Source organism: Pseudophryne corroboree, chromosome 12 (assembly GCF_028390025.1).
Source record: "Pseudophryne corroboree isolate aPseCor3 chromosome 12, aPseCor3.hap2, whole genome shotgun sequence".
Taxonomy (NCBI): domain Eukaryota; kingdom Metazoa; phylum Chordata; class Amphibia; order Anura; family Myobatrachidae; genus Pseudophryne; species Pseudophryne corroboree.
In genome coordinates, this window is record NC_086455.1 from 173708518 (window position 1) to 173723000 (window position 14483).

Consider the following 14483-nt stretch of genomic DNA (forward strand, 5'->3'; position numbering starts at 1 on the left):
CCGATGGTCACGCAAGTGATCTGATGCTGCGTCGTTGGATGCAGCAGCAGAGCACACAAGCAGACAGCAGCTGTGTTTATTCAAGATGCGTCCTGCCGCTATTGCGTATCTTCATACAGCAGCGGCATCCCGAGACGTATCTGCTGTACGAATCGCGTCCGTCCCGGAATCTTTTACATAATATCACAATTAATGGGATCAAATGATCCAACCCCAATACAATGTATTATGAGTCATTCAACAATTCTATTACAAATACCATCATTGCAATATTCCCCGTGTTGTTACAATATAGTCTTGTGTTCAATATGTTTACGAAAATTACATAAAAAAAAAAACCTAGTTAAAGCCCATTGGCCGATATGTAGGCTGTGACTTGCAGAAACTGTCGCCATTCCGGGGATTTAGCCCATAGATCTAAAGTGGTGAAAATTGAAATGTCAAAAGCAGTCTGGATTCCCCATTTTTTTATTACTGTCACTTTAAGGGCGGTGTCCTATTATCCGCGGTCAGTGACCTGTGAGGTGGCTAGATGTGGCTAGCAGTGACAGGGAGGTGGCAGTGACAGAGAAAGTCAGGCAGCAGTACACCAGGACCTCCCTCTGCTATACACAGGTGTCAGGCAGCAGAGCACCGGGACCTCCCTCTGCTATACACAGGTGTCAGGCGGCAGTACACCGGGACCTCCCTCTGCTATACACAGGTGTCAGGCGGCAGTACACCGGGACCTCCCTCTGCTATACACAGGTGTCAGGGAGCAGTACACCGGGACTTCCCTCTCCTATACACAGGTGTCAGGAAGCACCGGGACCTCCCTCTGCTATACACAGGTGTCAGGCGGCAGTACACCGGGTCCTCCCTCTGCTATACACAGGTGTCTGGCAGCACCGGGACCTCCCTCTGCTATACACAGGTGTCAGGCGGCAGTACACCGGGACCTCCCTCTGCTATACATAGGTGTCAGTGCACCGAGACCTCCCTCTGCTATACACAGGTGTCAGGCGGCAGTGCACCGGGACCTCCCTCTGCTATACACAGGTGTCAGTGCACCGGGACCTCCCTCTGCTATACACAGGTGTCAGGGAGCAGTACACCGGGACTTCCCTCTCCTATACACAGGTGTCAGGAAGCACCGGGACCTCCCTCTGCTATACACAGGTGTCAGGCAGCAGTGCACCGGGACCTCCCTCTGCTATATACAGGTGTCAGGCAGCAGTACACCGGGACCTCCCTCTGCTATACACAGGTGTCAGGCGGCAGTACACCGGGTCCTCCCTCTGCTATACACAGGTGTCAGTGCACCGGGACCTCCCTCTGCTTTACACAGGTGTCAGGCAGCAGTACACCAGGACCTCCCTCTGCTATACACAGGTGTCAGGCGGCAGTACACCAGGACCTCCCTCTGCTATACACAGGTGTCAGGCGGCAGTACACCGGGACCTCCCTCTGCTATACACAGGTGTCAGGCGGCAGTACACCAGGACCTCCCTCTGCTATACACAGGTGTCAGGCGGCAGTACACCAGGACCTCCCTCTGCTATACACAGGTGTCAGGCGGCAGTGCACCGGGACCTCCCTCTGCTATACACAGGTATCAGGCAGCAGTACACCAGGATCTCCCTCTGCTATACACAGGTGTCAGTGCACCGGGACCTCCCTCTGCTATACACAGGTGTCAGGCGGCAGTGCACCGGGATCTCCCTCTGCTATACACAGGTGTCAGGCAGCAGTGCACCGGGACCTCCCTCTGCTATACACAGATGTCAGGTGGCAGTACACCAGGACCTCCCTCTGCTATACACAGGTGTCAGGCAGCAGTGCACCGGGATCTCCCTCTGCTATACACAGGTGTCAGGCTGCAGTACACCGGGACCTCCCTCTGCTATACACAGGTGTCAGGCAGCAGTACACCAGGACCTCCCTCTGCTATACACAGGTGTCAGGTGGCAGTGCACCGGGACCTCCCTCTGCTATACACAGGTATCAGGCAGCAGTACACCGGGACCTCCCTCTGCTATACACAGGGTTCAGGCAGCAGTACACCCGGTCCTCCCTCTGCTATACACAGGTGTCAGGCTGCAGTACACCGGGATCTCCCTCTGCTATACACAGGTGTCAGGCAGCAGTGCACCGGGACCTCCCTCTGCTATACACAGGTGTCAGGCAGCAGTGCACCGGGACCTCCCTCTGCTATACACAGGTGTCAGGCGGCAGTACACCGGGACCTCCATCTGCTATACACAGGTGTCAGGCGGCAGTACATCGGGATCTCCCTCTGCTATACACAGGTGTCAGGCGGCAGTACACTGGGACCTCCCTCTGCTATACACAGGTGTCAGGCAGCATCGGGACCTCCCTCTGCTATACACAGGTGTCAGGCAGCAGAGCACCGGGACCTCCCTCTGCTATACACAGGTGTCAGGCGGCAGTACACCGGGACCTCCCTCTGCTATACACAGGTGTCAGGCGGCAGTACACCGGGACCTCCCTCTGCTATGCACAGGTGTCAGGGAGCAGTACACCGGGACCTCCCTCTGCTATACACAGGTGTCAGGAAGCACCGGGACCTCCCTCTGCTATACACAGGTGTCAGGCGGCAGTACACCGGGTCCTCCCTCTGCTATACACAGGTGTCTGGCAGCACCGGGACCTCCCTCTGCTATACACAGGTGTCAGGCGGCAGTACACCGGGACCTCCCTCTGCTATACATAGGTGTCAGTTCACCGAGACCTCCCTCTGCTATACACAGGTGTCAGGCGGCAGTGCACCGGGACCTCCCTCTGCTATACACAGGTGTCAGGCAGCAGTGCACCGGGACCTCCTTCTGCTATACACAGATGTCAGGTGGCAGTACACCAGGACCTCCCTCTGCTATACACAGGTGTCAGGGAGCAGTACACCGGGACTTCCCTCTCCTATACACAGGTGTCAGGAAGCACCGGGACCTCCCTCTGCTATACACAGGTGTCAGGCAGCAGTGCACCGGGACCTCCCTCTGCTATATACAGGTGTCAGGCAGCAGTACACCGGGACCTCCCTCTGCTATACACAGGTGTCAGGCGGCAGTACACCGGGTCCTCCCTCTGCTATACACAGGTGTCAGTGCACCGGGACCTCCCTCTGCTTTACACAGGTGTCAGGCAGCAGTACACCAGGACCTCCCTCTGCTATACACAGGTGTCAGGCGGCAGTACACCAGGACCTCCCTCTGCTATACACAGGTGTCAGGCGGCAGTACACCAGGACATCCCTCTGCTATACACAGGTGTCAGGCGGCAGTACACCAGGACCTCCCTCTGCTATACACAGGTGTCAGGCGGCAGTACACCGGGACCTCCCTCTGCTATACACAGGTGTCAGGCGGCAGTACACCAGGACCTCCCTCTGCTATACACAGGTGTCAGGCGGCAGTACACCAGGACCTCCCTCTGCTATACACAGGTGTCAGGCGGCAGTGCACCGGGACCTCCCTCTGCTATACACAGGTATCAGGCAGCAGTACACCAGGATCTCCCTCTGCTATACACAGGTGTCAGGCGGCAGTGCACCGGGACCTCCCTCTGCTATACACAGGTATCAGGCGGCAGTACACCGGGACCTCCCTCTGGTATACACGGGTGTCAAGCAGCAGTGCACCGGGACCTCCATCTGCTATACACAGGTGTCAGGCGGCAGTGCACCAGGACATCCCTCTGCTATACACAGCTATCAGGCAGCAGTGCACCGGGACCTTCATCTGCTATACACAAGTGTCAGGCAGCAGTACACCGGGACCTCCCTCTGCTATACACAGGTGTCAGGCAGCAGTACACCGGGACCTCCCTCTGCTATACACAGGTGTCAGGCAGCAGTGCACCAGGACCTCCCTCTGCTATACACAGATGTCAGGCGGCAGTACACGGGACCTCCCTCTGCTATACACAGGTGTCAGGCAGCAGTGCACCGGGACCTTCATCTGCTATACACAGGTATAAGGCAGCAGTACACCAGGACCTCCCTCTGCTATACACAGGTGTCAGGCGGCAGTACACCGGGACCTCCCTCTGGTATACACGGGTGTCAGGCAGCAGTGCACCGGGACCTCCCTCTGCTATACACAGGTGTCAGGCAGCAGTGCACCGGGACCTCCCTCTGCTATACACAGGTGTCAGGCAGCAGTGCACCGGGACCTCCCTCTGCTATACACAAGTGTCAGGCAGCAGTACACCGGGACCTCCCTCTGCTATACACAGGTGTCAGGCGGCAGTACACCGGGACCTCCCTCTGCTATACACAGGTGTCAGGCGGCAGTACACGGGACCTCCCTCTGCTATACACAGGTGTCAGGCAGCAGTGCACCGGGACCTTCATCTGCTATACACAGGTATCAGGCAGCAGTACACCAGGACCTCCCTCTGCTATACACAGGTGTCAGGCAGCAGTACACCGGGACCTCCCTCTGCTATACACAGGTGTCAGGCAGTAGTGCACCGGGACCTTCATCTGCTATACACAGGTATCAGGCAGCAGTACACCAGGACCTCCCTCTGCTATACACAGGTGTCAGGCAGCAGTACACCGGGACCTCCCTCTGCTATACACAGGTGTTACCTCCCTCTGCTATACACAGGTATCAGGCAGCAGTACACCAGGACCTCCCTCTGCTATACACAGGTGTCAGGCAGCAGTACACCGGGACCTCCCTCTGCTATACACAGGTGTCAGGCAGCAGTACACCGGGACCTCCCTCTGCTATACACAGGTGTCAGGCAGCAGTGCACCAGGACCTCCCTCTGCTATACACAGGTATCAGGCAGCAGTACACCAGGACCTCCCTCTGCTATACACAGGTATCAGGCAGCAGTGCACCGAGACCTCCCTCTGCTATACACAGGTGTCAGGCAGCAGTGCACCGGGACCTCCCTCTGCTATACACAGGTGTCAGGCAGCAGTACACCAGGACATCCCTCTGCTATACACAGCTATCAGGCAGCAGTACACCGGGACCTCCCTCTGCTATACACAGGTGTCAGGCAGCAGTACACCAGGACCTCCCTCTGCTATACACAGGTGTCAGGCGGCAGTACACCGGGACCTCCCTCTGCTATACACAGGTGTCAGGCAGCAGTGCACCAGGACCTCCCTCTGCTATACACAGGTATCAGGCAGCAGTACACCGGGACCTCCCTCTGCTATACACAGGTGTCAGGCAGCAGTACACCAGGACCTCCCTCTGCTATACACAGGTATCAGGCAGCAGTGCACCGAGACCTCCCTCTGCTATACACAGGTGTCAGGCAGCAGTGCACCGGGACCTCCCTCTGCTATACACAGGTGTCAGGCAGCAGTACACCAGGACATCCCTCTGCTATACACAGCTATCAGGCAGCAGTACACCGGGACCTCCCTCTGCTATACACAGGTGTCAGGCGGCAGTACACCGGGACCTCCCTCTGCTATACACAGGTGTCAGGCAGCAGTACACCGGGACCTCCCTCTGCTATACACAGGTGTCAGGCAGCAGTACACCAGGACATCCCTCTGCTATACACAGGTATCAGGCAGCAGTGCACCGAGACCTCCCTCTGCTATACACAGGTGTCAGGCAGCAGTGCACCGGGACCTCCCTCTGCTATACACAGGTATCAGGCAGCAGTACACCGGGACCTCCCTCTGCTATACACAGGTGTCAGGCAGCAGTACACCAGGACCTCCCTCTGCTATACACAGGTATCAGGCAGCAGTGCACCGAGACCTCCCTCTGCTATACACAGGTGTCAGGCAGCAGTACACCAGGACCTCCCTCTGCTATACACAGTTATCAGGCAGCAGTACACCGGGACCTCCCTCTGCTATACACAGGTGTCAGGCGGCAGTACACCGGGACCTCCCTCTGCTATACACAGGTGTCAGGCAGCAATACACCAGGACATCCCTCTGCTATACACAGGTGTCAGGCAGCAGTACACCGGGACCTCCCTCTGCTATACACAGGTGTCAGGCAGCAGTACACCGGGACCTCCCTCTGCTATACACAGGTATCAGGCAGCAGTACACGGGACCTCCCTCTGCTATACACAGGTGTCAGGCGGCAGTACACCAGGACCTCCCTCTGCTATACACAGGTGTCAGGCGGCAGTACACCAGGACCTCCCTCTGCTATACACAGGTGTAAGGCGGCAGTACACCGGGACCTCCCTCTGCTATACACAGGTATCAGGCAGCAGTACACCAGGACCTCCCTCTGCTATACACAGGTATCAGGCAGCAGTACACCAGGACCTCCCTCTGCTATACACAGGTATCAGGCAGCAGTACACCGGGACCTCCCTCTGCTATACACAGGTATCAGGCAGCAGTACACGGGACCTCCCTCTGCTATACACAGGTGTCAGGCGGCAGTACACCAGGACCTCCCTCTGCTATATACAGGTGTCAGGCGGCAGTACACTGGGATCTCCCTCTGCTATACACAGGTGTCAGGCGGCAGTACACCGGGACCTCCCTCTGCTATACACAGGTGTCAGGCAGCAGTACACCGGGACCTCCCTCTGCTATACAGAGCTATCAGGCAGCAGTGCACTGGGACCTCCCTCTGCTATACACAGGTGTCACCTCCCTCTGCTATACACAGGTGTCAGGCGGCAGTACACCGGGACCTCCCTCTGCTATACACAGGTGTCAGGCGGCAGTACACCGGGACCTCCCTCTGCTATACACAGGTGTCAGGCAGCAGTACACCGGGACCTCCCTCTGCTATACACAGGTGTCAGGCGGCAGTACACCAGGACCTCCCTCTGCTATACACAGGTATCAGGCAGCAGTACACCGGGACCTCCCTCTGCTATACACAGGTGTCACCTCCTTCTGCTATACACAGGTGTCACCTCCCTCTGCTATACACAGGTGTCACCTCCTTCTGCTATACACAGGTGTCACCTCCCTCTGCTATACACAGGTGTCACCTCCCTCTGCTATACACAGGTGTCAGGCAGCAGTACACCGGGACCTCCCTCTGCTATACACAGGTGTCACCTCCCTCTGCTATACACAGGTGTCAGGCAGCAGGCACCTCTACTCCAGGTACCGGGTAGGCTGCCACGCTGTGATTGGGCGGAGCGCACGTCTGTTAGCGGACGCAGCCAATCCCGGCGGGGAGGCGTGGCGTGTCGCACTGCAGGAGGCGGGCTGAGCCGGGCAGCGGAGGCCACAGGCGGAGATCAGCACCACGGAGAGCGGCGCTGGGAGGCAGCATGCACCGTGCATGACGGGCTGCGGGCGGCAGGGCGCACACTCAGCGGGCGTATGGCTGACAGGACCGCCCCGAACTGCCACCTCCGGCTGGAGTGGGTGTACGGGTACCGGGGCCACCAGTGCCGCAACAACCTCTACTACACGGCGGCCAAGGAGATCGTCTACTTCGTGGCCGGGGTCGGGGTGGTGTACAACACCCGGGAGCACAAGCAGAAATTCTACATGGGCCACAACGACGATATCATCAGGTAACCCTCATGGGGGCGTGTCTGACGGAGCTCAGGTGTTGTGCTAGGTGTCCTGCTGCCTATCACCCTCACCTGTGCTGCCTATCACCCTCACCTGTGCTGCCTATCACCCTCACCTGTACTAGGTGTCCTGCTGCCTATCACCCTCACCTGTGCTGCTTATCACCCTCACCTGTGCTGCCTATCACCCTCACCTGTACTAGGTGTCCTCCCGCCTATCACCCTCACCTGTGCTGCCTTTCACCCTCACCTGTGCTACCTATCACCCTCACCTGTACTAGGTGTCCTGCTGCCTATCACCCTCACCAGTGCTGCCTATCACCCTCACCTGTACTAGGTGTCCTGCTGCCTATCACCCTCACCTGTGCTGCCTATCACCCTCACCTGTGCTACCTATCACCCTCACCTGTACTAGGTGTCCTGCTGCCTATCACCCTCACCTGTGCTTCCTATCACCCTCACCTGTGCTGCCTATCACCCTCACCTGTACTAGGTGTCCTGCTGCCTATCACCCTCACCTGTGCTTCCTATCACCCTCACCTGTGCTGCCTATCACCCTCACCTGTACTAGGTGTCCTGCTGCCTATCACCCTCACCTGTGCTGCCTATCACCCTCACCTGTGCTGCCTATCACCCTCACCTGTACTAGGTGTCCTGCTGCCTATCACCCATCGCCCTCACCTGTGCTGCCTATCGCCCTCACCTGTGCTGCCTATCGCCCTCACCTGTACTAGGTGTCCTCCTGCCTATCACCCTCACCTGTGCTACCTATCACCCTCACCTGTACTAGGTGTCCTGCTGCCTATCACCCTCACCTGTGCTGCCTATCACCCTCACCTGTGCTGCCTATCACCCTCACCTGTACTAGGCGTCCTGCTGCCTATCACCCTCACCAGTGCTGCCTATCACCCTCACCTGTACTAGGTGTCCTGCTGCCTATCACCCTCACCTGTGCTGCCTATCACCCTCTCCTGTACTAGGTGTCCTGCTGCCTATCACCCTCACCTGTGCTGCCTATCACCCTCACCTGTACTAGGTGTCCTGCTGCCTATCACCCTCACCTGTGCTGCCCATCACCCTCACCTGTACTAGGTGTCCTGCTGCCCATCACCCTCACCTGTGCTAGGTGTCCTGCTGCCTATTACCCTCACCTGTGCTGTATATCACCCTCACCTGTGCTAGTTCTTCTGCTGTCTATTACACTCACCTGTGCTATTTATAACCCTCACCTCTACTATCACACTCACCTGTGCTAGTTCTCCTGCTGCCTATTACCCTCACCTGTGCTGTATATAAACCTCACCTGTGCTATCACCCTCACCTGTAATAGGTGTCCTGCTGCCTATCACCCTCACCTGTGCTGTCACCCTTGCCTGCATTGTTTGTCACCATCACTTGTGCTGTATATCACCCTCACCTCTGCTATCATTCTCACCTGTGCTGTATATCACCCTCACCTGTACTAGTTCTCCTGCTGTATATCACTCTCACCTGTGCTGTATATCACTCTCACCTGTGCTTTATATAACCCTCACCTGTGCTGTATATCACCCTCAGCTCACCTGTGTTGTTTGTCACCTGTGCTATATGTCACCCTCACCTGTGCTAGGTGTCCTGCTGTATGTCACTCTCACCTGTGCTGTATAATATATCCCCCTTACCTCTACTGTAAATCACCCTCGCCTGTACTAGGTGTCCTGCTGTTTGTCACCCTCACCTGTGCTATCACCGTCGCCTGTGCGAAGTGTCCTGCTATCTGTCACCGTCACGTGCTATCACCTTCACCTCACCTGTGCTGTCTGTCACCATCTCCTCACCTGTGTTGTATGTCACCCTCCCCTGTGCTGTATGTTGCCCTCCCCTGTTCTAGGTGTCCTGCTGTCTGTCACCCTCACCTGTGCTATCACCGTCACCTGTGCTAGTTGTCCTGCTATCTCACCATCCCGTGCTCTCACCCTCACCTGTGCGGTCTGTCACCCTCGCCTCATCTGTGCGGTCTGTCACCCTCGCCTCACCTGTGCGGTCTGTCACCCTCGCCTCACCTGTGCGGCTGTATAATGTCACTCTCACCTGTGCTGTATGTCACCCTTGCCTCTGCTATCACCCTTGCCTGTGCTAGGTGTCCTGCTGTCTGTCACCCTCCCCTGTGCAAACCTATGTCACCTGTGCTAGTTGTCCTGCTATCTGTCACCATCCCGTGCTCTCACCCTCACCTGTGCTGTATAATGTCACCCTCACCTGTGCTTTATGTCACACTCACCTGTTTTAAGTGTCCTGCTGTTTATCACCCTTACCTGTGCTTCATATCACACTCACCTGTGCTGTGTGTCACCTTTACCTGTGCTGTATGTCACCCTTGCCTCTGCTATCACCCTTACATGTGCTGTCACCCCTACCTGTGATGTATGTCATACTCGCCTATACTAGCACCCTCACCTGTGCTAGGTGTCCTGCTGTCTGTCACCCTCAACTGTACTGTATATCACCCCCACCTGTGCTATCACTCTCACCTGTGCTATATATTTCTTTGATGGGAACCATACTGTATATGCTGTGTTTTAAACCTGTGGCAGGTGTCCTGCTCTATATCAGTCTCACCATTTCTACATATAACACTGAGGGGTTACACTGTACAAGTCGGTATGCTATATATTCTGTATGTTACACCCACCTGTGCCAGGTGTCCTGCTGTATATTACTGTGAGGGGTTACACTGTATAGGCAGGTGTGCTATATATGCTGTGTGTTACACTCACCTGTGCCAGCTTCCCTGCTATATATCACCCTCACCTGTGCTGTATATCACTGTGAGGGGTTACACTGTATAGGCAGGTGTGCTATATATGCTGTGTGTTACACTCACCTGTGCCAGCTTCCCTGCTATATATCTCTCTCACCTGTGCTGTATATCACTGTGAGGGGTTACACTGTACTGGCATGTGTGCTATATATGCTGTGTGTTATACTCACCTGTGCCAGGTGACCTGCTGTATATCTCTCTCACCTGTGCTGTATATCACTGTGAGGGGTTACACTGTACTGGCAGGTGTGCTATATATGCTGTGTGTTATAATCACCTGTGCCAGCTTCCCTGCTATATATCACTGTGACGGGTTACACTGTACTGGCAGGTGTGCTATATATGCTGTGTGTTATACTCACCTGTGCCAGGTGACCTGTATATCTCTCTCACCTGTGCTGTATATCACTGTGACGGGTTACACTGTACTGGCAGGTGTGCTATATATGCTGTGTGTTATACTCGCCTGTGCCAGGTGACCTGCTGTATATCTCTCTCACCTGTGCTGTATATCACTGTGACGGGTTACACTGTACAGGCAGGTGTGCTATATATGCTGTGTGTTATACTCACCTGTGCCAGGTGACCTGCTGTATATCTCTCTCACCTGTGCTGTATATCACTGTGACGGGTTACACTGTACTGGCAGGTGTGCTATATATGCTGTGTGTTATACTCACCTGTGCCAGGTGACCTGCTGTATATCACCCTCACCTGTGCTGTATATCACTGTGACGGGTTACACTGTACTGGCAGGTGTGCTATATATGCTGTGTGTTATACTCGCCTGTGCCAGGTGTCCTGCTGTATATCTCTCTCACCTGTGCTGTATATCACTGTGACGGGTTACACTGTACTGGCAGGTGTGCTATATATGCTGTGTGTTATACTCGCCTGTGCCAGGTGTCCTGCTGTATATCTCTCTCACCTGTGCTGTATATCACTGTGACGGGTTACACTGTACTGGCAGGTGTGCTATATATGCTGTGTGTTATACTCACCTTAGAGGTAAGGGATATTGGGGGTCATTCCGAGTTGTTCGCTCGCAAGCTGCTTTTAGCAGCTTTGCACACGCTAAGCCGCCGCCTACTGGGAGTGAATCTTAGCTTAGCAAAATTGCGAACGAAAGATTCGCAATATTGCGAAAAGACTTCTCTGTGCAGTTTCTGAGTAGCTCGAGACTTACTCTGCCAGTGCGATCAGTTCAGTGCTTGTCGTTCCTGGTTTGACGTCACAAACACACCCAGCGTTCGCCCAGACACTCCTCCGTTTCTCCAGCCCCTCCCGCGTTTTTCCCAGAAACGGTAGCGTTTTTTCACACACTCCCATAAAACGGCCAGTTTCCGCCCAGAAACACCCACTTCCTGTCAATCACATTACGATCACCAGAACGAAGAAAAAACCTCGTAATGCCGTGAGTAAAATACCTACCTGCATAGCAAATTTACTTGGCGCAGTCGCACTGCGGACATTGCGCATGCGCATTAGCGACTAATCGCTCCGTTGCGAGAAAAAAATAACGAGCGAACAACTCGGAATGACCCCCATTATGTGAGCACCTGCTGGATGATCTGGCTATGGTACTAAGGGATGTGTTTGTTTCAGTTAGGTCAGTGGTTTCCAAACTTTTTTGAATAACGGCGCCCTAGAATATCAGAATTTTTTTCACAGCACCCCTAGGCCAAACATTTCTTATTGAGAAATTTAGAAAGAAATATTACATTAAGTAGATGGCGTTTATATGTCATCCTTAGGGTCAGTTGTGTGGTGAGGGACAAGATTTGCTTCTGTTTGGCCACATATTTTATGACTGGCAGCCACCGGCGCTGGTTTTGCCTATTATATTGACCATGAATAATTTGAATTGGTCCTGGACCACCAACCCAGGGCACCCCTGCAAGTGTCCCGAGGCACCCCAGGGAGCCACGGCACACAGTTTGGGAACCCCTGAGTTAGGTGGTTTAATGTTACACCTGGGTGAATAAGTGCTCACTCCGCTGCCGTAGTGATACTGTGCGAGGGGTGACATTACTGTGCTGTAATGTGCTGTAGCCGGCGCTGCCTGTCTCTGCCGCGTCTCCTAATAATCAGTGTGCTGTAGCCGGCGCTGCCTGTCTCTGCCGCGTCTCCTAATAATCAGTGCTCTGTAGCCGGTGCTGCCTGTCTCTGCTGTGTCTCCTAATAATCAGTGCGCTGTAGCCGGTGCTGCCTGTCTCTGCCGTGTCTCCTAATAATCAGTGCTCTGTAGCCGGTGCTGCCTGTCTCTGCCGTGTCTCCTAATAATCAGTGCTCTGTAGCCGGTGCTGCCTGTCTCTGCCGTGTCTCCTAATAATCAGTGCTCCGTAGCCGGTGCTGCCTGTCTCTGCCGTGTCTCCTAATAATCAGTGCTCTGTACCCGGTGCTGCCTGTCTCTGCCGTGTCTCCTAATAATCAGTGCTCTGTAGCCGGTGCTGCCTGTCTCTGCTGTGTCTCCTAATAATCAGTGCTCTGTAGCCGGTGCTGCCTGTCTCTGCCGTGTCTCCTAATAATCAGTGCTCCGTAGCCGGTGCTGCCTGTCTCTGCTGTGTCTCCTAATAATCAGTGCTCTGTAGCCGGTGCTGCCTGTCTCTGCCGTGTCTCCTAATAATCAGTGCTCTGTAGCCGGCGCTGCCCGTCTCTGCCGTGTCTCCTAATAATCAGTGCTCTGTAGCCGGCGCTGCCTGTCTCTGCCGCGTCTCCTAATAATCAGTGCTCTGTAGCCGGCGCTCCCTGTCTCTGCCGTGTCTCCTAATAATCAGTGTGTTGTATCCGGTGCTGCTTGTCTCTGCCGTGTCTCCTAATAATCAGTGCACTGTAGCCGGTGCTCCCTGTCTCTGCCGTGTCTCCTAATAATCAGTGTGTTGTATCCGGTGCTGCTTGTCTCTGCCGTGTCTCCTAATAATCAGTGCTCTGTAGCCGGCGCTCCCTGTCTCTGCCGTGTCTCCTAATAATCAGTGTGTTGTATCCGGTGCTGCTTGTCTCTGCCGTGTCTCCTAATAATCAGTGCTCTGTAGCCGGCGCTCCCTGTCTCTGCCGTGTCTCCTAATAATCAGTGCACTGTAGCCGGTGCTCCCTGTCTCTGCCGTGTCTCCTAATAATCAGTGCTCTGTAGCCGGCGCTCCCTGTCTCTGCCGTGTCTCCTAATAATCAGTGCACTGTAGCCGGTGCTCCCTGTCTCTGCCGTGTCTCCTAATAATCAGTGCTCTGTAGCCGGCGCTCCCTGTCTCTGCCGTGTCTCCTAATAATCAGTGCTCTGTAGCCGGTGCTGCCTGTCTCTGCCGTGTCTCCTAATAATCAGTGCTCTGTAGCCGGTGCTGCCTGTCTCTGCCGTGTCTCCTAATAATCAGTGCTCTGTAGCCGTTGCTGCCTGTCTCTGCCGTGTCTCCTAATAATCAGTGCTCCGTAGCCGGTGCTGCCTGTCTCTGCCGTGTCTCCTAATAATCAGTGTGTTGTATCCGGTGCTGCTTGTCTCTGCCGTGTCTCCTAATAATCAGTGCACTGTAGCCGGCGCTGCCTGTCTCTGCCGTGTCTCCTAATAATCAGTGTGTTGTATCCGGTGCTGCCTGTCTCTGCCGTGTCTCCTAATAATCAGTGCTCTGTAGCCGGCGCTGCCTGTCTCTGCCGTGTCTCCTAATAATCAGTGTGTTGTATCCGGTGCTGCCTGTCTCTGCCGTGTCTCCTAATAATCAGTGCTCTGTAGCCGGCGCTGCCTGTCTCTGCCGTGTCTCCTAATAATCAGTGTGTTGTATCCGGTGCTGCCTGTCTCTGCCGTGTCTCCTAATAATCAGTGCTCTGTAGCCGGCGCTGCCTGTCTCTGCCGTGTCTCCTAATAATCAGTGCTCTGTAGCCGGCGCTGCCTGTCTCTGCCGCGTCTCCTAATAATCAGTGCTCTGTAGCCGGCGCTCCCTGTCTCTGCCGTGTCTCCTAATAATCAGTGCACTGTAGCCGGTGCTCCCTGTCTCTGCCGTGTCTCCTAATAATCAGTGTGTTGTATCCGGTGCTGCTTGTCTCTGCCGTGTCTCCTAATAATCAGTGCTCTGTAGCCGGTGTTGCCTGTCTCTGCCGTGTCTCCTAATAATCAGTGTGTTGTATCCGGTGCTGCTTGTCTCTGCCGTGTCTCCTAATAATCAGTGTGTTGTATCCGGTGCTCCCTGTCTCTGCCGTGTCTCCTAATAATCAGTGC

At 55.0% G+C, this 14483-nt stretch overlaps 1 protein-coding gene across 6 annotated transcripts in view; it reads left to right on the forward strand.

The window, feature by feature from the left end:
- EML5 (EMAP like 5) overlaps positions 1-14483 on the forward strand; it is a 223421-nt gene that overhangs the window by 5295 nt on the left and 203643 nt on the right. For 2 of the 6 annotated variants that reach the window (XM_063948613.1, XM_063948610.1), the window contains exon 1: positions 7130-7482. The exons of the other annotated variants lie outside the window; for them this stretch is intronic. In XM_063948613.1, coding sequence (XP_063804683.1) covers positions 7286-7482 — 197 coding nt within the window. In that variant the 5' untranslated portion in view covers positions 7130-7285. Of the gene's footprint in view, positions 1-7129; positions 7483-14483 lie in introns of those variants that run through there. 6 annotated transcript variants of the gene reach the window in all.